This window comes from Colias philodice, chromosome 7, assembly GCF_061535455.1.
Source record: "Colias philodice isolate Cphi_HAF_F1 chromosome 7, ilColPhil1 Martin Lab GWU primary, whole genome shotgun sequence".
Taxonomy (NCBI): domain Eukaryota; kingdom Metazoa; phylum Arthropoda; class Insecta; order Lepidoptera; family Pieridae; genus Colias; species Colias philodice.
Window position 1 is genome coordinate 6879746 of NC_143092.1, and position 22597 is coordinate 6902342.

At 33.6% G+C, this 22597-nt stretch overlaps 3 protein-coding genes across 9 annotated transcripts; 2 read left to right on the plus strand and 1 right to left on the minus strand.

Annotated features, from left to right (window-relative positions):
• Positions 1–919: 919 nt before the first annotated feature.
• LOC149487135 (uncharacterized) lies at positions 920–22071 on the minus strand. 5 transcript variants are annotated; one of them, XR_016315881.1, is made up of 10 exons: positions 21709–22071; positions 17674–19762; positions 16355–17143; positions 16119–16267; positions 15142–15330; positions 14219–14437; positions 13753–13807; positions 13253–13362; positions 2450–2610; positions 920–1992 (listed from the first exon to the last, which is right to left on the minus strand). XR_016315881.1 is itself a non-coding variant. In XM_089697389.1 (9 exons), exons 1-9 carry the CDS (start codon positions 21892–21894, stop codon positions 2599–2601), a joined length of 3798 nt encoding a protein of 1265 aa, XP_089553515.1. In that variant the 5' UTR covers positions 21895–22071; the 3' UTR covers positions 920–2598. The 5 variants fall into 5 exon arrangements, 3 of the variants coding, with proteins under 3 accessions (XP_089553515.1, XP_089553517.1, XP_089553514.1); XR_016315880.1 differs by having other exon boundaries at positions 920–1521; positions 1784–2610; XM_089697389.1 differs by having other exon boundaries at positions 920–2610.
• LOC149487136 (uncharacterized) lies at positions 2785–10081 on the plus strand. 3 transcript variants are annotated; one of them, XM_089697398.1, is made up of 7 exons: positions 2785–2945; positions 7592–7700; positions 7959–8151; positions 8257–8453; positions 8845–8928; positions 9089–9339; positions 9427–10081. In XM_089697398.1, the coding sequence occupies exons 2-7, from the start codon at positions 7596–7598 to the stop codon at positions 9551–9553; spliced, it is 957 nt and encodes a 318-aa protein (XP_089553524.1). In that variant the 5' UTR covers positions 2785–2945; positions 7592–7595; the 3' UTR covers positions 9554–10081. The 3 variants fall into 3 exon arrangements, with proteins under 3 accessions (XP_089553524.1, XP_089553527.1, XP_089553526.1); XM_089697400.1 differs by having other exon boundaries at positions 2824–2945; positions 7595–7700; XM_089697401.1 differs by lacking the exon at positions 8845–8928 and having other exon boundaries at positions 2786–2945.
• Positions 10142–11410, plus strand: LOC149487137 (uncharacterized). Its single transcript, XM_089697421.1, has 3 exons — positions 10142–10330; positions 10797–10892; positions 11002–11410. The coding sequence occupies exons 1-3, from the start codon at positions 10269–10271 to the stop codon at positions 11402–11404; spliced, it is 561 nt and encodes a 186-aa protein (XP_089553547.1). The 5' UTR covers positions 10142–10268; the 3' UTR covers positions 11405–11410.
• Positions 22072–22597: the final 526 nt, after the last annotated feature.

The window sequence follows — 22597 nt, forward strand, 5'->3', positions numbered from 1 at the left end:
CGGAGTTTTTTAAGAACAATTTTTATACAAAGTTATTTTACGAATAGAAATATGAAAATAAATTGTCAGTTTATTACATTACAACGTTTTTCTTCATAAATTATTACGATCCAATAATACTTACACATAGTATCGTAGGTGCACCATATTTCTATCTTTATCGTCGAAAAAGATATTTTCCATATGTGTAGATATCGTTATTTATATCCATGCATATGGACTATTTTAAAAAGTACTTAAATATTATTCAAGTAAAACCCTGACGAGCGACATAAAAATATTATGATCGTTGAAACAATTCGATCCCATAAAAATTAATTACTTTGTAATAATTTATATGAGAACTACAAGATTTACCAAAGCAAAGAAATGAATCATTGTTTTGGTGGTTTAAATACTTTACTTTCGCTCAAGGCCTGTTTCCTCATGAGTCATTGAAATCGCAACTAATGCTATTATGCAACTAACAGGAGCTTATAAGCTTAATCAGAATATTTTCAACACGTCATTTTGACAGTATGAAGTGGAACAAGTGTCAACGTTCTAATACTATATAGAAGGAAGAATCTGTTTATAATTTACTAGTTGCTCCTGTTGGTCTAGCGTGATTGTATAATATTATAGCCCTTCCTAGATATATAGGCTATCTAACACCGAAAGAATTTTTCAAATCGGACCAGTAGTTCCTGAGATTAGCACGTTCAAACAAACTCTTCAGCTTTATAATAATTATTAAAATAGATATTGGTGTTATATGATCATGGACATGTGCAAGTTTCGATTTGAAATATTTTCATTCACAATATTCCAACAAAATGAAGAGTAATAAGAACAAATCATCCCCTTTATTTTATTTAACAAATCCTAAATATATTTGGGTATAGATTCATAACTGGGTGTGAAAATAAAAGAGTCGGTATTTTAAAAATATTGCTTTATTTTCAAGAAGACTTTGACCTACTTTAATACAGATTAGATATTATTCAAGCCATGCATTTCGTGTTCAAGTTAAAATTATTTAGCAGCGTGTTTGGGCGTACCCAGGGTGAGACAAGTGGGGCAAATTAGCCCATCCTGTGTTTGATCATTAATAATTTTAGAGATAATGATGTATGAACTCAAAGAATCGTAGGTTTTACTTGAATCTATTCTGTAGGTTCAGCGTGATATAGTTAAGATAGAAATTTCCTATTACTTATCTAGTATATTTATTTTTGTACACGCCTTTCAAATGCTGGGTACGCCCATGACAGCGCATACACTGAATATCTAATAAACTAACATTTATTAATAAAAAGCCATAAGACTTTTCAATAATAAATGTACGTAATAGGAAGTTAAAGCATTACACTTTTTAATGTTCAGTTTATATGCTGTGCTCTATGTTTTGGTATTATGAAAACGTTTTAGTAATCAGTGTTAGTTTACTCACGTTTAAAAACACTCTTATCAGCTGCCAGTTCTTGAATTAGCATATTATGTAGGAAGTAGCGCGATGTATAGTAGGTCGGTACTCGGTACCTGTAGATGAGAAATGCGACCGTAAAAGTTATATATTATAATATATGATACCGATTGACATCTTTTTTTGTATGATAAACTGTTATATCACACTACTATTCTAATATTACATATTATATTTTCATAGTTTATCATATAAAAAATGTCGATTGGTTTCGATTGTATTTTCAATAAATTATTATTAAATCCAAAGCGATTGCAATTCAAGTTTAAGTCTCACTGAATGAAGCCATTCAATAAGTTAACTGTTAGATAAGTATACCTATATAGCTTTATTTTACCGACAGCAGAAGATCGATAACTGAGAAAAGAGAAGAAGATAACTGCGAACATAAATCTGCTTATTTGTCCTCGAAGAACGGAGACTGCTGCTCCTGCTCTACGTAGATTCTATAGTTCCGTTGAACCTACAGAAAAGAAGTTCCCATAAAAAAATTATGTATGCAATCGCATGCCCTCCAGACAGGTTATCTGAAATATGAAAAGAACTAATTATGTGAACTTGACAATGAGTCTACCTCAGTCATGGGAAACTGATGCTTTTAGGCCATTGCCTCAAGTCATCGCGTTGCTTTGATTTCCATGAGACTCAAACCATTTTCTGAGAAAAATTATAACAATACAAGCAATTGTTTAGGTTTCAGTGAAAATGCCGTAAAGTATGTTAGAAGCAAATAGATAAGCTTCTTATTTTTTTGCTGACTGCAATCGAAACTCTAAATAAAAAGTAAATATAATTGATAACAAGTCGTAAAACAAGAGCTGATATTTGAGAAATGGGTAACCTCAATGGCTAAGTGGCAACTCTATTAAGGAACTAAAATAACGTTAAACAAGAATCAAACAAATGACAAAATATTGGTAGGTAGTAGGTATCTTCTTTCTTAATAATGACCTAAATTAATAAAGGATCCATCTTCTGACTTACCTAAATTGTTAGTCTCATACCGTTAGATATATCTTCTAATTGCAATTGTTCAGTGGTACGATTCGAGATAAATTGATTTAAGTGTGTATTAATGTACATTCCTTATGCATAGGAAATATCGTACATACCAGCCCCACATTCGGTCAAATTTATCGGTGTACCTGAAACAATACAAACTCCGATTAGTTATTTCATTCAAATTTTCTTATTTAAGGAGGACACATGTCGATGTTAAACAGTTGTTGCGTCCTTGGCAAGGTCCAAAGGGAGCAGAGCGTCTGAACAACGGGATGCAACAGGTTGGACATGACAGACGGACCAGGTAGCACAGTTAACTATCAGTAACTGGGTCATCCTATATATAATGTGAAGTTCAAGGCGCAACACTCATTGCAAGTCAAACCTCCGCACGAGCCACACGCACTTTCACCGGTGATAGCTACCTCGTGGAAGACAAGTGTTCAGTGATTTCAGTGATAACCTAATTGGAGATAAGGTAAGATTTTTAGGAATAACTCAATTTTTTGGGAGTGCGAGTGAAAACGTGCGAAGAAAACCCTGTGAAAGTAATCGGACGGGATGCTGATTTCTCGTGGCGTGCTCATATCCTTTCATCAGTGTTTCACTAGTGATTATTGGTGCAAACATTTGTGAATCTTATAAAATTTTTAATTATATGTTTGTATTTTTTATAAAAATAGGTCGCTCATCAACAAATTTGAGCTTTATGAAGTGAAAGTTCAATGCGTTTAATTAAAAATATTTTGTTTGTTTTCCATGTATTACCTACGTATATTACCTATAATAAAAATATGGAAAAGGAAATAATAAAATATGTACGTAGTTTTAATTATATAACAATTATTATTTAACAACGAATTCGAAATTAAATTAATCTGCAATTACTTTAAATATAATAACTAATAAGGATTTATTATAGTTTACTTTCTGAATTAATTATACATTACAATTTATTTCCTAAAGTTATTAAATTTTGGTGCAGGAACAACACTTGGACTATGCAAACTAAATGCAATAATTTATGTTCCGCTTCAGATAACCACATATAGGTACCTACGTATAGGTATTTTAGTTAGAAAGTAAAAAGAAAAAAAAATGCAAATTTTTATAGTGTTCAAAATAGCGTAGAGAAAGTAAAGACCATCATCGGAGTACCTATACGTAAATATTATCTTTTCCATCAAATTGAACAGAAGCGAATCACATGAAATTTGCCAAACAAAACGCAACTTAGTCACGAATTCTCTACAGCAATTATAGTGTCGTCAACATTCGTCCAGCTCTTCTCGCCAACATATTATGTACTCACATGTAAATGAAAACCTTCACTTTCTAAAATGTGAAAACGCATTATGATGGGACCCTGAATTGGATGTGGTCTTGGGTACAAACTAAAGAAATTAACGTCCCGTCAATACGTATCTGTATTGTAAAATACTTAATTAGTTTTCCACATTCCATCCCAAACATATTACTAAAATTATACTTTTTAATTTATATGATAAGTAATGATGGGCTATCATAAAATATTAACGAGAGCGTACGTTCCTCCTTTGATGTCCAATCATATGCAGGTATCTAATAGAATACCTTCGATTATTCTTTACAATTGATATCGAGTGATATATATTAATTGAATTTATAATTAAATAAGACATAGACATAAATAACTACTGAGCTTTTATCCTCTAAGCATTTATTCCACTGGTAGTTTGATGGTAAAGAAAATATTTAATAGGTAGGTTTGTGGAAGCTTTGCCGACGTTCGTACCAATGTTAGTTTGTTCATTGTATTTTATATTGATAATTAATCAATATTAATCACAAAAAAACTATTAAATTGCGGTTAGTTTACAATGTTAACGGTTTACGCATACCATTAAACGATTCCGCAAATGGAGCAGAACTAACATTTGATTTATGTAAACAAAATAGTAAGTTAAAGTTTATCTAAAAATATTAAAAAAAAAAAAATTTATTAACAACACGTTATTGATGATTATTTAACATTATGAATAAAGGTTACATACGGTTACCTCTTTGTGAAAATCTAAGAAAAGCTTGTAATACATAAGCAACGTTCATTAAATTCCATTGGTTCGGAAATGCATTCAATTTCCGAGAGAAACTTCAATCTCAAATCGAAGTTCATAAATCATTTAAAGCCAATCTTATCTCGGTACCACGTTATGAATAGGTATCATTGGGGGGATTATTATGAGTCGTTTTATTAATGCCCAAAAAACTTTAAGTGAAAGTTGTGACGTTGTGAGAGGTCCAGTCATTCACCGGCCGGCGACGCGGTGTTGAGTAACCAACACCTTTCAAACAAAAATTATAGGTTATTCACTTGCATCCTGTATGAAAAAATGAAATCGAGTCCACGGTCGGTTAAAGATAATGAACTTTTGTTTGTGAAAGCTCCGCCATCATAAACGAGCTTTAAACATCACATTTTATTTGGGAAACGCGTTTGCTTTATCGTTACCAATCAAATTTTTAATATTCATTGATATACATAGGAAATGAAAAGACAAACGTGATGCATTAACTTAACGGCACGCAACTTCCAAGGCACGTGTTTACGAATTTCGCGCACGACCATACAATTTAGTTACAGCTACCGACATCGGCTGCAATAATGTCATGTATTGGAGGTAAACGGTAGTCGATTAAAACATCGATAGACCATATACATCTCGATTAACCGTTGAGTTAAAATTGAGAACATTAGAGCAATGTAACGGTTTGTATAAGAAACGCACGCATCCATGGATTGCGTTTGTGGAACATTCAATGGCATTCGTTGCATGTCGTGTAAAAACTAATGGTCCAAATAAAATAACGATACCAGTCTATAGAAATAAAATTCACGTAAAAGGTAATTCATATTATTTACATTACCCAATTAAGGGTAAATGCACTTGCTTAAACGAAAAGTAACCTTAAAAAACTTACTAATATTTTGGATGCTTACCATCCAAGCCATTTATTAAAAGCGTGGTGACGGCTCGGATATAAATTAAAAAAAAGAACACAAAATATAACTCTATCGTATTGGGTATATTTATAGTACCTATCTAAGATATTTATATAAATTGTTGTATGATGAATAAATTATTGTTTACCAAGCCCGTGCTAACATCCGCGTGCAAAACACGCACAGAAGACGGCGCGGTTTTAGAAAGCGGACTCCGATGGACCGGTCAACGAGCGAGCGAAAATAAGTCTAAAACATTTTAATAAAACTTATGCAATCCCCTTTACATAACTTAAACATTCGGCATCTAAAGATAAAACACATAATTGCATCACTCATGTGGACAATTTAAAATTTCGCGCGACATCGGAATTTTAACACGAACTAGCGTTAAAATTCCTCAAGAATGTTTTAACGAAAGTGGTATAAACTTTTTTATAATATGCTATTGCTAAATTTGGCTCGAGCCATTTCTCTTCATGACGTCCATGGGAACTGCAACAAGTTAAGTTCGCGATAATTTTTCCACGATGGTTTTCTATTGAAAGTTAAGTACAACAGGTTAGGCCCTCGCTCCGAAATTAGAAAAACGTTAACCTTGCACGGTAGTAGCACACACGCGACCGGCCGTCTTTGCTTTCACCTATCGCCATGTTTGCCTCGCCCAGCTTTGCTTACGTGTTGCATTCTGCTACACTCTTTATTATCATATAAACACGTCTATATATATAATTCATTAAGTAACTCATAATATAAGTTTTGATTGTAATACAAATTTATGTCGGATTTGGTTGAAAATAGCTCATCACTCTAATTTCCAGTCAAGTATTAGATGAAACAACCATTAAACTCCAATAGAACCGATTAATTAGGATAAACTACGTTTGAAGTCACGGAACACAAAGCATATAAATTGTTTAACCGAAAGTAAAATTTGAATTCGCTATAATGAGTACACTAACGTACAAGGTTACTAGGCCAGGCAGTTACGGCACATTAATTCAACCATAAAGCGATGTCACTTTCTTTACAAAAATGTTGACAGCTTTTACTAAAAACACAATCATCTCAAAAAATAATTGTGTTTTTTAAACGCTCGTTATTTTCCGAGCCTTAGATTAGTCATTAGTTTATACTCATTCGAATGCACAATTGGGATTTTCCAATGCAATTTCCTGCTTTCTCCAGCGTAGCGCTGCCACTTCGCAATGATAATAATAATTATTAGGTATACCGTATAGCATCAAAATATATATGGAAATGAAGCATTGTAGTTTAAGGAAAGCTTCAACAAACGACAATTCTAGAAACGAGTTTATTCATAAACTTTGCCAGTTATGTTGTGCTGTGTGCAGCATACATAAAACATAAGCATTATATGACTTGCGGCAAGTAATTTCTCCCGAGAGAATCTCGACGGCACACTGCCACCGAAGACCGGTAAAACACGAGAAACACGTCCGTAAAAAAACTCGTAAATAAAATACGTGATTAAAACATGGATATCAGAAAAGCATCGCCAAAATATTTCTGTCGAAATATGGACTAAGTATATCGGTCATAGAAAGTGTACAATCTAGGTGCAACGACCGTTACGGCCATACATTTGCGTCAATTTATATAACTAACACCTTATTAACGCAGGTGCGAGAGGTGACATCCAAACTACAGTTAGTAGAGACCGGGTCACCTGTATTCGATATTGTCGGTCAAACCGCTAACACACTTCCATACCGGATAGACAAGAAGACCGCACGCGTATCTCGTATTATATTATAATTATAATATAATTGATATGCACTTCTGTCCCACTTCAATAGAAAGTTAGTTTCTTAATTTAGTTACATAATGAAGAGACCGGCTTAACCGTCACTTTATTTAATAGTTCTACTCGGGTAATTATTTTAATTGAACGAACATCCTCTAATTAGTTTCAACATCCTCGTAAAATGTGAACGCGTCGAGAGGGGCCACTTTCTATGAGCAGCTCCAAACACAGGCAATCAATCCGCGCGAATCGCTCATCAGATCACTTTCTAATCGGCGTCCGAGTGAGAGCACAATTAAAGAAAACTAGATATTTAAACAAATTATATTATTTTGACTTATTTTATTAACTTACCTTATACCTACTTTATCAGCAGGATGCATCAAAAGATGACCGGGTGGGCGTTTTTAGCCCTTATCAGTTCGTCGGCTATCCTTCACACGTTGGCGTATCCTCAACAACATGCACCTCTCATTTCACAAGTAAGTTGAATTTTAATAAATTTTATATAACTTGAGACATCAGTAAGGTTTTAAGTAAAATGGTAAGTAGCTCTACTTAAAAGAGTTGGTTGAATGATAATATTAACGAAAACATAAAACTGATACTGTCAGATTTATTTTACGAAAGCGAGAGAGCATAACCGAAAGTGTAATTTGTTCCGTTCCTCTACAAATTGAAATTTTAAAAATTGTATGTGAAAAGCGAATAATTTATAATTGAATAAATTTAATTTTCAGGCCACCAGTAATGTCAGAACACAAAATCCTCAGTATTACAGCAACTCGTTACCCCTGCCACATGAACAGATTGCTCAGGAACGAAAGTTTGCCGAAAAGCCCAACGCTCTTAAAAAAGTAGCCCTCGATGATATCGACGAAATACAGAACAATTCCATTTCCGATGGCGGATTTTCGTGGTCCAATATGTTAGGTGGGTTTTCACGTCTTACTTTCATGAACGTTTTTGTTACGATTCATTTATATTTCATGATGCTAGTTAAATGTTTTGTAAAATAACGGCATTTCAAAATTACAGGTATGATAATGCAAATGATTTTCAATCCTGGCACCACTGGACCCAATAAGAGCGACAACATTGATACTGAGGCCGCACCAGTATCGCCATGGGCCAATTTCATTACCATGGGTCTTAAAATTTTAACAGCTATTCTTGGTGGTGGAGCATCTAGCGACGGTATTGACAAGGTCGATAACGGATCATCACCGATGCAGGTAAGATACATAATTAGATAAAACATCAACGCATGGTTTCACACATACAGTAGTAAAAATGCAAATTACAAATTTATTGTACAAAAACAACAATCATCAACACTATATTTACCATACTGATCCACTAACATCGTTCGTGTAGATACGCATATTATTATACCTATTACGTATTTATTGGCATTCGATACTGTAAAGCACCTCCATTTAATTCCTCACATAATAAGTAGGTTCTCCAAGTCATAGCTATTAGATACCTAAAACGTTATCCCACCGCACGTCAGAAGTATCTCAAAAGTAAACTTTAGCTCAATTCTTTTGAGGTAAATCTGGCTTTCAAATGTAAATAGTAAAGTTTGGTTATGGATATGGTGTCGCTTCTCGCTTGCTTCAGAGTATATTGGCTGCGGTTCTGTCGACGGTGCTCGGTGCCAAAGATCCCGACCAAGTCGCCTCCATGGCAAAGCAGGCTGGAGAGGTAGGCGCCTTCCCTTCCTACCCTTACTTAAAAATTCCGATCATATAATACAAAAATCATGTAGACTATAACATTTAGCGCTAAATATCAGCACTCAATACCGCTTCGTGTCTTTTTTTTAATATTTTGTAATTAAAAATTGTTTGTTTTGTTCATACAGTTCATCAATATCGTGGTAAATCTCCTCGATGCCCTCAAGACGTCCTTCTCTCATCGATCTCTAACCGCGCGGTCCATGGGCCGTAAAGACTCGGTCAGTGACGCCGCTCTGGCTGGTATTGCCATGATGAAAACCTATGTAAGATCATTTGGAACAAATGACGACAAATGCCTACAGAAATACGTCTGCGATGCAAACAATGAATGTTCCGCTGATATCGGACCTAAGAGCGTATTTTGTCAACTGGGAACGTAAGTTTTTTTTTTCAGTAGAATTAAAAACTTATTATTTAGTTTGTTAAAATTTTATAAATATTTATTGGAATTTGATATTTTCAGTTATGCGGCAAGCTTCGTCTTGGAAAGGCAATCCAGCGGTACCTTCCAACAATTCTATGAAGCCGGACGTCGCGGTCGTTCTGGCATTGATTGCCGTGAACTTTACCTTCAATGCAACGAAGTGTAATCTCTTCTAAAATTGTAATAATTCGAAACACCACCAAATCTTATTTTTATATTCATAAAATTAGATATTCAACTTTTTTTTTAATAATTGGTAACGTTTATAACACAAAAATAAATTTTCTAAAAATGACAGACAAATTTCAGTAGTTAACATATTTTTTGTCAAATATTTGCAGCGTTAGACATTTACTCCACCTTAGGGGAGATAAAATAACATGTTCTCATAATTTATTTAAATTATTTATTTATTTAACTTATTACTAGATGTAACTTAGACATTTTAAATTCCACGAAATGTACCCCAGTGAAAACTTCCGTCCATGAATACAATAAAATTGGTAAAGAATTTATTTTGTAAATCCGCCAGTTTTTATTTTGTAATTAACGACTGATGTTATAATGTGTGATATGAATCTTATTTTATATCACCTCATAGTTTTAGAATTGATATTGTGTATATTATTGTGATGGTATGAATGAGGACGTCCTTGTGTGATTGTGATTGTAAAATAAATATATAAAATAGAAATGGTTTTTTATTGCAATTTCACATATGAGTGAGTGTCAACTGCGTATACCGTTAACATCATTCTTGACACATCTGAAGCACATCGAAGTAAACAGAGCGTATTAACAATGATTTTATGGGAGATGTGCAAGCGCACGTCTCAGTATTCCCTTGACATCGGTATAGTGACGTGCCAGGTGTCAGCACGATGGAAAACTTGATCCCATCCATCCCGCAGATGGGTACAGTGCCGAAGCAAATGGTTGAGAGGTTAGTTCCTTACTTCGATTCAGTGATGAAATCACAACTAAGCTTTACCTTTTAATACTTGTAATAAATGCAAATTGAACCCGATGCTCCTTTTCAAAACGTTTTCTTATTACACGAAGTAATTATAATTTGTAACTTAAATAATCAACTTTAAATCTATATGAAAATAAATTAGGTACTATTCGATTGTCTCACTTAAATTCAAAAATGCCTGGACGATTTGGTTAATTTTGATCCAAGAAGTTAAGGGACGATTTGCAGTTTTAACGGTAGATTAATAAATAGATGATACAAAGTTCACCTGGCCATCTCTTAATCTGATAAATCGAATATAAAATTATTCAGTTTTGAGCCAATATTTCTTTAGTTATTATAAACGCATCTGTTATTTGTTCAACATACGTAGATTAAACTTCTGCATGGAAATTTATGCAAAATCATTTTTTAACTCGAATTTATTAAAAAGGTATGCAGAATATCCCGCAACGCACGATCATCAACATTTTTACTATACATATGATCCGGCACCACATTCCCACGGACACGCATCCTCTTCCAAACAGTGAGTAAAATTAGTTTTTCTCTGTCCTGTTCAACATTTTTTTTATCGAAGTTTACCGGTACCGTATTACCGTAAGATTAGTCTTTAACAATTTTTTTTTTTGTTACAGTGGTGGTGGCGGGTATAAGAAGAGCAACGCGGCAATGTCAGCGCTGACACTTCTAGCATTTTTGTTTTATTTACACATCCTTCAACAATGTCTTAAAGATCACATGACCGCAATGAGCACCCCGCAAGTAATGATCATGTCGAGCGGAAAAGAGGGAGACGAAAATATTGGTAAAATAACGCGTATAAAAACGGACAAATCGGGAATGACAAATACCGAGGCTGACACCGTAGAAGTAAACAAGGCAGCCGATATCATCCAAACTTCGAACGATCATGATGAATATTTAATGAAAGTAAAAACTTCGGACCACGAACCGCAAGGCAGCGCGCAGAAATTTAAAAATAATTATCAATACGATTACAAGACCTCAGGGTTCGTTAGTGCTTTTGATAAAAAGTAGACGCGTTCTTTGGTGAAGGATAAAGAAGTAAAACAAAATATAGTTACTAAAAGTTTATTTAACTATTAAAATTGTAAGATTATAAAGACCATAACACGAATGACTCGAAAGATAATATCTTGAAAAATTTAGTATATTTTATTTGTAATTCCTATGTAAGTATTATATTTAGATAATTTTTAATGACATGCTTTTATACTAGTATATGTATATCAAAATAATGCGCAATGAATCAGGGAAAAGCCGAAAGTGATTCTAGATAATAAAATATCTAAATTCTATACTTTTATTTTAACATTAAAGTAGGCACCTATTAGACACAATATTTTCGTGATGCAAAAATACATCTTTTTATTGCTTACTGTAGTATAAATATACAGTACACTATGAATGAGTAATCTTACGTAAAATAACTCCAATCACATTTATAATCTAATGCCGAATATAAGGTTTGAAACAATATAAAAAAAAAAACTTAAAATACTTATCTACCAATATTAAACACCCTACTTTACAATCACTTTATGAAAATACGTTTCTATATATTTTACGCATTCTAAAATACATCAACTCAAAATTCAAATATGTTCAGCATTTGCTTTCCACAAATGAAAATCTGTGGACTCAACAAAGATAGCTACCTACCATTCAATATAAAATTGAACGGTATAATCTTAAATGCACAATGTTGAAGTCTCAAACTTGTAAAGCGCTAACACGACTATAAACACAGAACATATAAAAGAGGTTAGAAAGGCATTGTAGGCGGGGCAGACGCGCCAAGGATATGAGCACTGCTCACATCATCATCATGCGTATGATTCGTTCCATTTTAAATCGCGTGATCGCGCGGCGCTATGATTGGCTAGATTTGAAATTGCAAATATGTGCGTAAGCGGAGTTGCGCAGACTTGGTCACACCCACAGGCGACACCGGTTCTTATAGGAACGGCGAATTATTGCCATTCTAACCTCTTTTATAATATGTTCTGTGACTATAAAGATTTTGCGTCAACATATTCTAGAAGCTTCCATCATAGAATTCACAGAACACATCAATTGCGTCTAACTCTCTCTATATATTTAGTCTGTGTGAGTGCACTGGAGCCAAGCGTTGGGTCGGTCATACGATTCCAATCCGTTTGACCGACAACAAAACCGATGGCGCGCATCTTCTCTTGCTGTCTTCTCTCTTCGATATCAGCCCACCGTACCTGTTTTAATTACAATAGAATGAAACCGCGCATCTTTCATAATAATAACTCGACGACACAAAACAGTAGTCGAGAATAAATATTTTTAAAAACACAGATATTGAATCAATATTTCAATCAAATCAATTGATTTTAAATCAAGAGCGATATTATTTTCGCACCGTTTATTAAATATAACATGTAAGATGGAATTATCTTCTGACACCGGTCGAGCGGTCCAAGCTTATAAATCGCTTAGAAAATGCCATAGAAATGGATTTAAAATTAAATAAAAAATAACCTTCAATACATACTACCTTGTACAATGAAGTAAAACATGAGTTAATAACTCAAGATAAAACAAATTGTTATTAAAAGGTAAAATTTTACCTTTTTTTTCTTTTTTTTCATAATCATGTGAGTAAATCCCAAAAAGTTTAAGTAGTAATAAATGGTCAGTTTAAATAACGCTTATAAGTACGGACGTTAAAACCGAATAAATAATGCATTGGTTGCCAGAATTTGTTAATAATGCGTCGTTGCATACTTTTCCACAACCTTACCGCAACATTGAAGACAGTTATAAAAATTTAGCGCATAACCGACACACAAAAAAAATAGGAATTATTCTAATAAAAAATCAAGGCATACTAACAGTTTTCTTCCCGGGTTTAGCCTGGTTAGGAGTCCAGTCGTCTAACTGAAGGTAGTCTTCCATTGATAACTTTGACGGTCGAAGCGGTTTGCTGGTGCCATCGAGCCGCGCTGAAACAATACGTCAAACAAATTAATATTACGTCATAACATAGTTTCATTTCCCAATCAGCTTACATTTTATGTGAGTAAATACACTAATTTTTAGTTTTTAAATAAATTCGTGATAAATTAAAACACTTGATTTCACTACAAAGTTATATCATAAACGTTATATGTTAAAACATAATTTCTAATATTGAAAATGGTTTAATACAAAAACATCAAACTACCCTCTATAGTAGAAAAAATGTATGTACATATTTCTGTTGTTTTTATTAAGTACATTACCTCCCCCAAAGGACGAAATATGTATTCAATAAATTACATCAAATAATATAATACACAGTACATAATGCTTAATTACAAAATAATAATCAACCGATCCAATTAATAACCTACCTAGTTGATTCACATCGTCCATTCTCTCCCATTTCGACGTAAAACTATTTTCGACCTGTGATGGAACAGCACTTGGAAATTAAGGAACTTGGCTGAAATATAATTCATTAACCCTATCCTATGACAATAAATATAGGGATTCTTAAATTGTATACACCAATAATTTAGACACTTTGATAATAATCGACTAACACAGACAAAATAGTCAAATACAAGAAAAACAAAACTCGCATGTGTATAACAGAACAAAAGAGAAACAAAATAAAATAATAAACTAAAATTTATATAAAACTAGTTATACATTACCCAGAAACTAAACATTGTTCATAACCATTGTGGAACCATTGCAAAACGGTCCACTATTTAACCGACTTCCTTGTATTGATGCGTTATGACGCCAAAATAACATCTATGATGTTAGCAATAAATCCCATATTCCTTCAACCTGTAACTATCGACATCTCACCTCATTTTCTTGTGCATCCTCCATTGGTACATCGGCATCTTCCATTTGCACTTCAGTAATAGCAGCATTTTGTAGTAACGTGGTAGGATCCACGAGGATATGATGATTCGGGGTTGGGAAAAATCTAGAGCAAATCACTTCAATATCTTCCAGTTTGCGATTATGTATGTTCCTCTTGAAACATGTCTGTACGTCTAGGCTCATTGTACAAATGTAAACCTAGAAATTCAATTTTAAAATCATTTATAATCACACATCAATAAATATTTAATTCATTCCTTATTTGGATATGAAAATAAATATAATTGACACTATAGTCGAGCCAATTTAATAGGCAACTTTTCATGAACATTTGATCATTTTTATCTTAAAGAGAGGTAACCTGCTTAAAAACATTGATTAAAGTGAATTAATCGATACGGACTTGAAATATTTGTCAATCGAATTTGAAACACATGTCAATTTCAAAATTCATCAGGCAAATCCCAGTCCCAGTAATATACTTTCTTTCGTAAATTTAAGGAGCAAAATAAGACAAGTATCTACATAATTAAAAAACACAACCCATTTATTAATTTATGATGATTTTTATTCACAAGTAATATGTAAATGCATTCGATTCTAGGTGTCAGATTTCGATTTTTAAAGTAACATCTCTGGTATTTAAAAAGAAAAAAGTTTTATTGACACAAAATTGTAGCGACGTCAGTTCTTTAAATCAGAAATTGTTTATTATGTTTAGAATGGTTTATCAGTAAAATCAAATCTTAAAATTACTTGTATCGGTCATTATTGGCTAAAATGGCTCTACTATAAAATATGAAAATTTAAATATTTTCTTGTTTTTCGATGCTAAAATCAAATAGAATAAGTGCCTACAATTGGAGTATCAATAGGTGTGTCAAAATAATAAAAGGACATACTTGGAATCCATATTGTCGAGCATAGTTCCAAATATCTGCATAACTTTTTAATTGATCATTAACAGCATCAAATATTATAAACGAGAAATATCCATCTGTAATACTCCTCTTAAGAGCTCGCTTCAGCGACATAGTATATGACTCTTCCAATTTTTCATCATATTCATATTTCAAGGAAGGTTTTTTTATCTGAAAATTATTAAACATACAACCTCCTGGACAAGTTTTCTTAACAATTAAGTTTAGTAAAACATATTATTAATAAATTAATTAAAACAATAATTTAAAAAGTTCAAAAATAAATAAAGACCGAAAATGAAATAGAATTGGTTTATAAATAATAAATAAATAAAAATTTGAAACTTAAGTTGGGAAATATCATCTATATCTCTTATATCTTAGTTTGCTTGTTTCAACGCATTAATATTTCCTATTGGACCTATTTCAATAATTATTTTTACCGTTAGATATGTATGTGATCACTGAATGCTATATAATATATGCTATACATATATGTAGCACAAGGAAGGAAGAATCTATACTAATATTATAAAGCTAAAGAGTTTGTTTGTTTGTTTGTTTGAACGCGCTAATCTCGGGAAATACTGGTCCGATTTGAAAAATTCTTTCGGTGTTAGATAGCTCATTTATCGAGGAAGGCTATATATCATCACGCTACGACCAACAGGAGTGGAGCCACGGGGGTGAAACCGCGCGGAGCAGCTAGTCCTATTAATATTATAAATGTGAAAGTTTGTATGGATGTATGGATGTTTGTTACTCTTTCACGTAAAAACTACTGAACCGATTACAATGAAATTTAGCACACATATAGAGGGTAACTTGGATTAACACATAGGATAGGTTTTATCCCGGAAATCCCACGGGAACGGGAACTATGCGGGTTTTCCTTTGAAAACGCGAGCGAAGCCGCGGGCGAAAATCTAGTAACTAAATAAGAATCACTTTTAACAAACCATCTTTCCTGTTGTAGGATCCCTCTCTTCAATTTCCCCTTCTTGCATGAAATAATCGTCAATAGACATAATTCTAACAGTGCCACCGTGTTCAGCTTCTCTGTCTCTAATCAATTTTGCTAAATAAGATTTTCCACTACCTGGAGGACCTATAAGCAAGAAAATATTGAAAAATAAGTAAGTAAACAAAAAACGTGTATTTTTAAGTATAGCACTGCAAAAATCATAATACATACCTCTTAGGATAATTAATATTTTCTCTGGTCTCATTTCTCTACCTGGCGTTTCCAATAAATCATCAATCATGACAACATGCTTGGGTTGCTTATCATCTTCTTTTTTTCTTTTACTATTTGAGGAACTACTCACTTCGCTATCTATGCTGGTCCCACGCTTACGACTTTCCCTGTCACGACTGTGACTACGATTTTTATCTCTTAGTCTATCTCTTTCTCTATCTCTACCTATGTCTCTTTCCCTACCAATATCTCTATCTCTACTCGAGACCCTGTCCCTTCTGTCCTTTCCTAGATCCCTATCTCTGCCTAAATCTCTATAACTTCCAACATCTCTGCCCCTTCCATAATCCCTTTCCCTTCCTAAGTCTCTATCTCGACCAAAATCTCTCTCCCTATCTCGCATTACGTCTCTATCTCGCATTGAATCTCTATCTCTTATATTCCTACTCGTATCCAAATCTCTTTCTCTATAATCTTCTCGTCTATTATATCTAACTTCCCGATCATCGCGTCTATCAAATCTTTCATCTGCTCTGAGTCTTTCGTCTCGATATGGGTGAGGATATTGCTCTTTCGGGGACCTTTGCCTAAACTCATCTCGTCTGTCATAATCTCTTGAATATGGATCTTTGGAATATCTTCCGCGCTCATTTTCCTTTTCATATGTTCGTGGGGCCCTTGCAAACAAGTCTTCAACTTCTTTTTCAAAATCCATCTTCTTAACATCACCATCTTTTGATTTGTGATTGTAATCAAAAGTATGAACGGGTTCTATAAAATCACGTGCTACAAAGAAAAAATAATGTTCATTCAAATTATTATAAATATGGTTACTGTTCACTACAATTAATGATACATTAATACAAGAAATAAAAATAGATATATAAATTGTTGCTGGTTTTTTTTTGCAAGTACCTAAGCAATTCATACCAAACATTTACTTTTTCTTTATAATATCAATTTTGCTGACAAAAAATTTATTTATTTACTAATTTGCCACAAATTTTTGTATATGGATAAAATATTGTTTTTTAGAAAAAATATTTTTAATTCTTTAAAATTAGGGAAGGATGGCATTGACATTAATAAGTTTGTGATTTAGTTACTTAAAAAAAAACATATCATAATGTTTAATTTTATTTTAAATACTATTTAATCTGAAACAAAGTGGATCAATTAATCAATTATCAAAGGCCTTCTTTAGGCGTTACTTGTATGAATTACTAGGTTGAACACAATTATAAAACACTGAAAACATTTTGTAGACTATAAATTTGATACTCTGTAATGAATGTCTTAACAGTTATATCAATTACCTTTCAATCTCAAGGGCTTGTGCTCATATTCAACGATAATGGATGGAGTAAAAAGTGGTTCTTCTACCCATTTAGGTTTAGGAGGTACTAAAGGAACACTAACATTTTCTTGCAAAGGCATCCTATTAAAACCTCCTGGGTAATCTGTATTTTCTGGAATAGGATTCATTGGCCTTGGTGGTCCTGGAGGTCTGATGGGTGGTCTTCCTCCTCTGGGAGGCATGTTAGCATTATCATACTGATCATTATGAAATTGTTGCTGAGGATCATCAACAAACTGTGCATCTTTTTCATTGTAGTTTTGACCAAATCTATCCTGTGTAGGTTCAGAATATGGTTGTGGCCTCTTTACACCTTGGCCAATCGGAAAATTAACATTTTGCCTGTTAAATGGCATATTTTGTCTAGTATCAAAATTATTGGGCTGATGCCTTTCTTCAAAACCAAGGCTTTGTTGACTATTATCAAAATTGTCATTTGGCTGACTATCATCATAGTTGCTAGGTGGCTGCCTAGTAGCAGGATGTCTGTTATCAAAGTTACCTGGAGGCATTCTATCATTATAACTAGTAGGAGGCTGTCTATTATCAAAGTTTCTAGCAGGTCTTTTCTCAAAATTAGTTGGAGGCTTCTCAAAATTACTAGGAGGATTTCTCATATCAAAGTTACTGGGAGGATTTCTCATATCAAAGTTACCGGGAGGATTTCTCATATCAAAGTTACCGGGAGGATTTCTCATATCAAAGTTACCGGGAGGATTTCTCATATCAAAGTTTCCGGGAGAATTTCTCATATCAAAGTTACTTGGTGCCTGTCTATTATTTGGTGCCTGTCTATGATCGAAGTTATTTGGCGCCTGCCTATTGTCATAGTTATTTGGTGCCTGTCTATTATTATCATAGTTAAGACCTGGTGGCTGCCTTTGATCAAACTGATTATTGTAGTTATTATTTTGGTTCCAAGGAGCTGCTTGAGGAATCATATTAGGGTTACCTGCATATGGAGCATTGGCTTTTGGAAGATTATCACTCTGATTGTTCTCTATATTAGGGCCCGTAGATGGCTTTTGGTTTTGCACCATTGAAAGAATATTCATTATTTTCTCATCACCAAGGATGTTATTTATTCCCTTTGAAATTGTAGAATAATCAGGTGGAAGAGGACCAGCATTTGGGTGTGGTCTCATATCCCTATTATCTTCTGAAATATCAATAACATCCCTAGCTTTTTCTGCATCAGGGACTAAATCTAAACCTGGTATTCCTTTTGAAGTCCCACTAGTAGGTAAAAAACCAGAATTATCAATATTCTCTGGTGTATAGTCTTCCATCCTTTCCTGATATGATTCAAATCTGTCTTGTGGGTCAACATTTTTATTGTTACTCCTATTATACTGCTGGTATTGTGATGTATTTTTATGTTGATGATAATTTTGAGCAGGTTTGCTAATCTGATGGCTTTGTTTATTATTTGCATTTTGTTGGCTAAAATTTGAATTCTGAAGTAGAGGTGGAATAGTTGTTGATATATTATTATTACCTGTGTTAGTAGTGTTGGTAGATTGTGGAGCATTATTTAACAGACGATCTCGTTTTAACTTCATCTGTTGTCTTCTTTCTAAGAGCTGAGCACGGCAAGCTTCAAACTTCTGTTCATATTCACTATAAGCTCTTTTATCTGGATGGTTTACATTTTCTTCTTTCCACTTCTGTATTTCCTCTTCCCATTTCTGAAATTGGATATCAAAGAGACGTTCCTCCTCTGCTAATTTTCTTAATGCCTCAGTGTTAACAGAGGGTACAGGCTGGGCTGCCGCAGATGCATTGTTGCGGGTATCTGTATTGTATGACCAATTTTGATTGTTACCTGTATTTATGTTGGTGTTATTGTCACTGGGTTTGGTATAAACTTGGGTCTGGGAGGGTGTTGGAGTATTTGGTTTGGGATTGCCGTATAATGGTTGATCATTCTCATGTGGTGGGGGAGGTGGGGGTTTATCAGGAGGAGGAGGAGCAGGAGGTTGGACATTGTTCACCGGGGGGGGTGGAGCTATACCCATAGCTTGCATTGCTTGCATTTGCTCTGCATACTGAAAAATTAAGATTAATCATTTCAATGTAACTATTTGAATGAAGTAATACATACATAATACAATTATACATAATTCATTAAAAAAGATGTGTGTCTTAATCATTATTGTTTAATTCTGAATTACAATTAAATGTTATATCGAGGTTGCACTATAATAATTTATTTGGTATTTCTTTAGAAATTTGCGGCACGAATTAAGGGGGGGGAGGGGAGGTAAAGGGAGGGGGGAGGTAAGAGGAGACCCCCTATAAAGTGGGGGGGTGAGGAAACCCCCCCTTCTATTTTTTTTTTATTTTTTTTGAGATTATATTTATACTAGCTTACCGCCCGCGGCTTCGCCCGCTTTGACTTAAACCTAATAAATTATATACTAAAACCTTCCTCTTGAATCACTCTATCTATTAAAAAAAACCGCATCAAAATCCGTTGCGTAGTTTGAAAGATTTAAGCATACAAAGGGACATAGGGATAGAGAAAGTGACTTTGTTTTATACTATGTAGTGAATAGTGATGTAGTTAGAAATATAACGAAGATTATGGGCTTTCTTGACTGCTCCGGCGCTGCAGAACGTGGCGCTTGCCCCCGTGTACCTCGTTGCAGGCAGGAGTCTTCACTCGCCTTCGTAGCTTCGGCTTTTTGGTCGCCTTTGGCGACCAGCCTCAGCCACTCCGGCTCGCTTGACTCTGCCTGCTCCTCAGCACACGCGGGCGCCACGCTCCTCCGCGCCTCCGACTTTTTAAATACACTCTAGTGTATGACAGACAAGTACCACGTGGAATCGGGGTGGACAGATTCGGTTCTGTGATTAACAATTTGTGTGCAATATACTTACATACAATAAAAACATTTTTTTTTAATAATTATTTTTCAAATCTTGTATACATGTTTGATACAATTTACAATGGCAATGAATGGATCCATTTTATTTTTTTCCACCCATCGTCTCTACATACTCTATATTATCACCGAAGTTTGCTGGGTGGTTATAGTTATCTTTTTTAAAAAATCTATTTACAACATGCCACTGGGACTCAAATGGGTCAGAGGCAACAAATGGGTTGTCTGGGTCTGAGTGATTAACTTTTTTATGAACATACCCATATTGCCCCAAACAATCATATTATGTTCGCCAATAACCCGTATGAATTGTTGTCCCCTCAGCAACATGCTTTTGAATGAACAATGGTTTTTAATATGTACATTAAGACATTTGTTATCTCTTTCAAACACAATTCTTGAAGTTTTGTCAATGTAACTCAAACAATTTTGAACATAATCTCAAAAATTAAAAAAAAGATTTCTCTGTAATTACACGTTTCCGCACGAAAAGCCGCTAATGTATGTTTCGGGGCATCATTATCGATCGATAAAAATTAAAATCGCGCCGAAATTCGTGCCGCACGTTTCTAAAGTCAACCCATTTATTTAGTAAAATAAAATCTTTAGAATAAACAAAGGACTATGGATGACTTCTGTTTAATAAAACACAAAATAATAGATTAATTTAAAGATTATATATTATTTAAAGATTATATTATATTTAATATTATTATTAAGATTAGATTATATTAAGATTAATAGATTAATTTAAATTATGGTAAAATGATGATGAATAATAGAAACATCAAATAATTCAATTACCGAGTTTATAGGTTTGTATTTTGATAACGAGGCCAATTATTGTGTGTGCAATTATTAATATTAATACATTTTTAACAGGAAATATTTTTCATTTAACCACAATATAAAATTTTGGGAGAAGAATTTAAATTCTCTCAAAGCTTTAGTTAAGGCTGAAATTGTAGTGTTAAACACTAGTCTAAGAGCAACATTTAACAGTAATCGTTTATTACTAGATAGTTTCAGGCAGATAATATTATATTTGTAACTTATTCAACATTGGTCTCTAATAATTATGAACACTATGAAATAAATAATTTTACCTTATCGCCGTATTGCGTTTGCCACTGAGCATACTGTTGCTGCCATTGGGACCACTGCTGCCAATTTTGCTGTTGCATTAAATTCCATTGCTCTGGGGTATATGAACCCATATTCATGCCAGAAACATCAGCAGCCACAGCAAGGCCAGGATTCCATTGGTTTACATTAGGTAATTGCCAAGCCATTTGTATAATGAACCGAAAATCATTAAACCGCTAGCACTGAATTCATAAAATGGAATTATTTAAATAACCAACAGCCAGTTCTACTTATAACAGTCCCATTCAATCAATAAAACATGGCAGCCATTTTGATTTTGGACTATTTCACAACGCCAGTCGCCATGTTATTTGCTCGATGACAATGTGGAGTATAGTAAACCGTAGTGACGTGTAAATATCGATATCGTATTTAAAAAATACGTAATAACAAAAATAAAATTTGGCGAAATCAAATCATTGTAATTTATATAAAAAAGAACATTATTATTTTGGATGATTTGAAAATAGAAAAACTCTGGTGTAGAATATGTCGCAACAAAGACCTGTAAAAGATTTTCGGCAAAATTTAACTACGGCTCAAGTGACGCTCAACATCTTTACGAACACGTCCAAAGAACACAGTACCTCATACCGCAATAACACATTTATTCAATTTTAAGTAGTAATTACCGAGATTGTCGGTAAAATAATGTAAATGCTGACTACGCTGATCATTTTTAATTAAATTTGTGGAAAAAATGGCCAATTTTAGTCAAAATTTATAGTTTTCTGACAAGAAATGAAGGTCCTTATTATTCAATTTTTCAACTTGCAAAATAAAATAAAAAAAAAGTCATGGAATGTTTTTATTTTTTTATTTAAGACCTCAAAATGAGCTATTTTTCTT

Coding starts and splice junctions, on each gene's coding strand:
- LOC149487137 (XM_089697421.1), top strand. CDS start 10,269: ATGGAAAACTTGATCCCATCCATCCCGCAGATGGGTACAGTGCCGAAG. Junction 10,331..10,796: donor CCGAAGCAAATGGTTGAGAG/GTTAGTTCCTTA, acceptor TTTATTAAAAAG/GTATGCAGAATATCCCGCAA. Junction 10,893..11,001: donor CACGCATCCTCTTCCAAACA/GTGAGTAAAATT, acceptor TTTTTGTTACAG/TGGTGGTGGCGGGTATAAGA.
- LOC149487135 (XM_089697388.1), bottom strand. CDS start 21,894: ATGGCTTGGCAATTACCTAATGTAAACCAATGGAATCCTGGCCTTGCT. Junction 13,808..14,218: donor AGGATGCACAAGAAAATGAG/GTGAGATGTCGA, acceptor GTTCCATCACAG/GTCGAAAATAGTTTTACGTC. Junction 13,363..13,752: donor GGACGATGTGAATCAACTAG/GTAGGTTATTAA, acceptor GTATTGTTTCAG/CGCGGCTCGATGGCACCAGC.
- LOC149487136 (XM_089697398.1), top strand. CDS start 7,596: ATGCATCAAAAGATGACCGGGTGGGCGTTTTTAGCCCTTATCAGTTCG. Junction 8,454..8,844: donor ACGGATCATCACCGATGCAG/GTAAGATACATA, acceptor CGCTTGCTTCAG/AGTATATTGGCTGCGGTTCT. Junction 9,340..9,426: donor GTATTTTGTCAACTGGGAAC/GTAAGTTTTTTT, acceptor TGATATTTTCAG/TTATGCGGCAAGCTTCGTCT.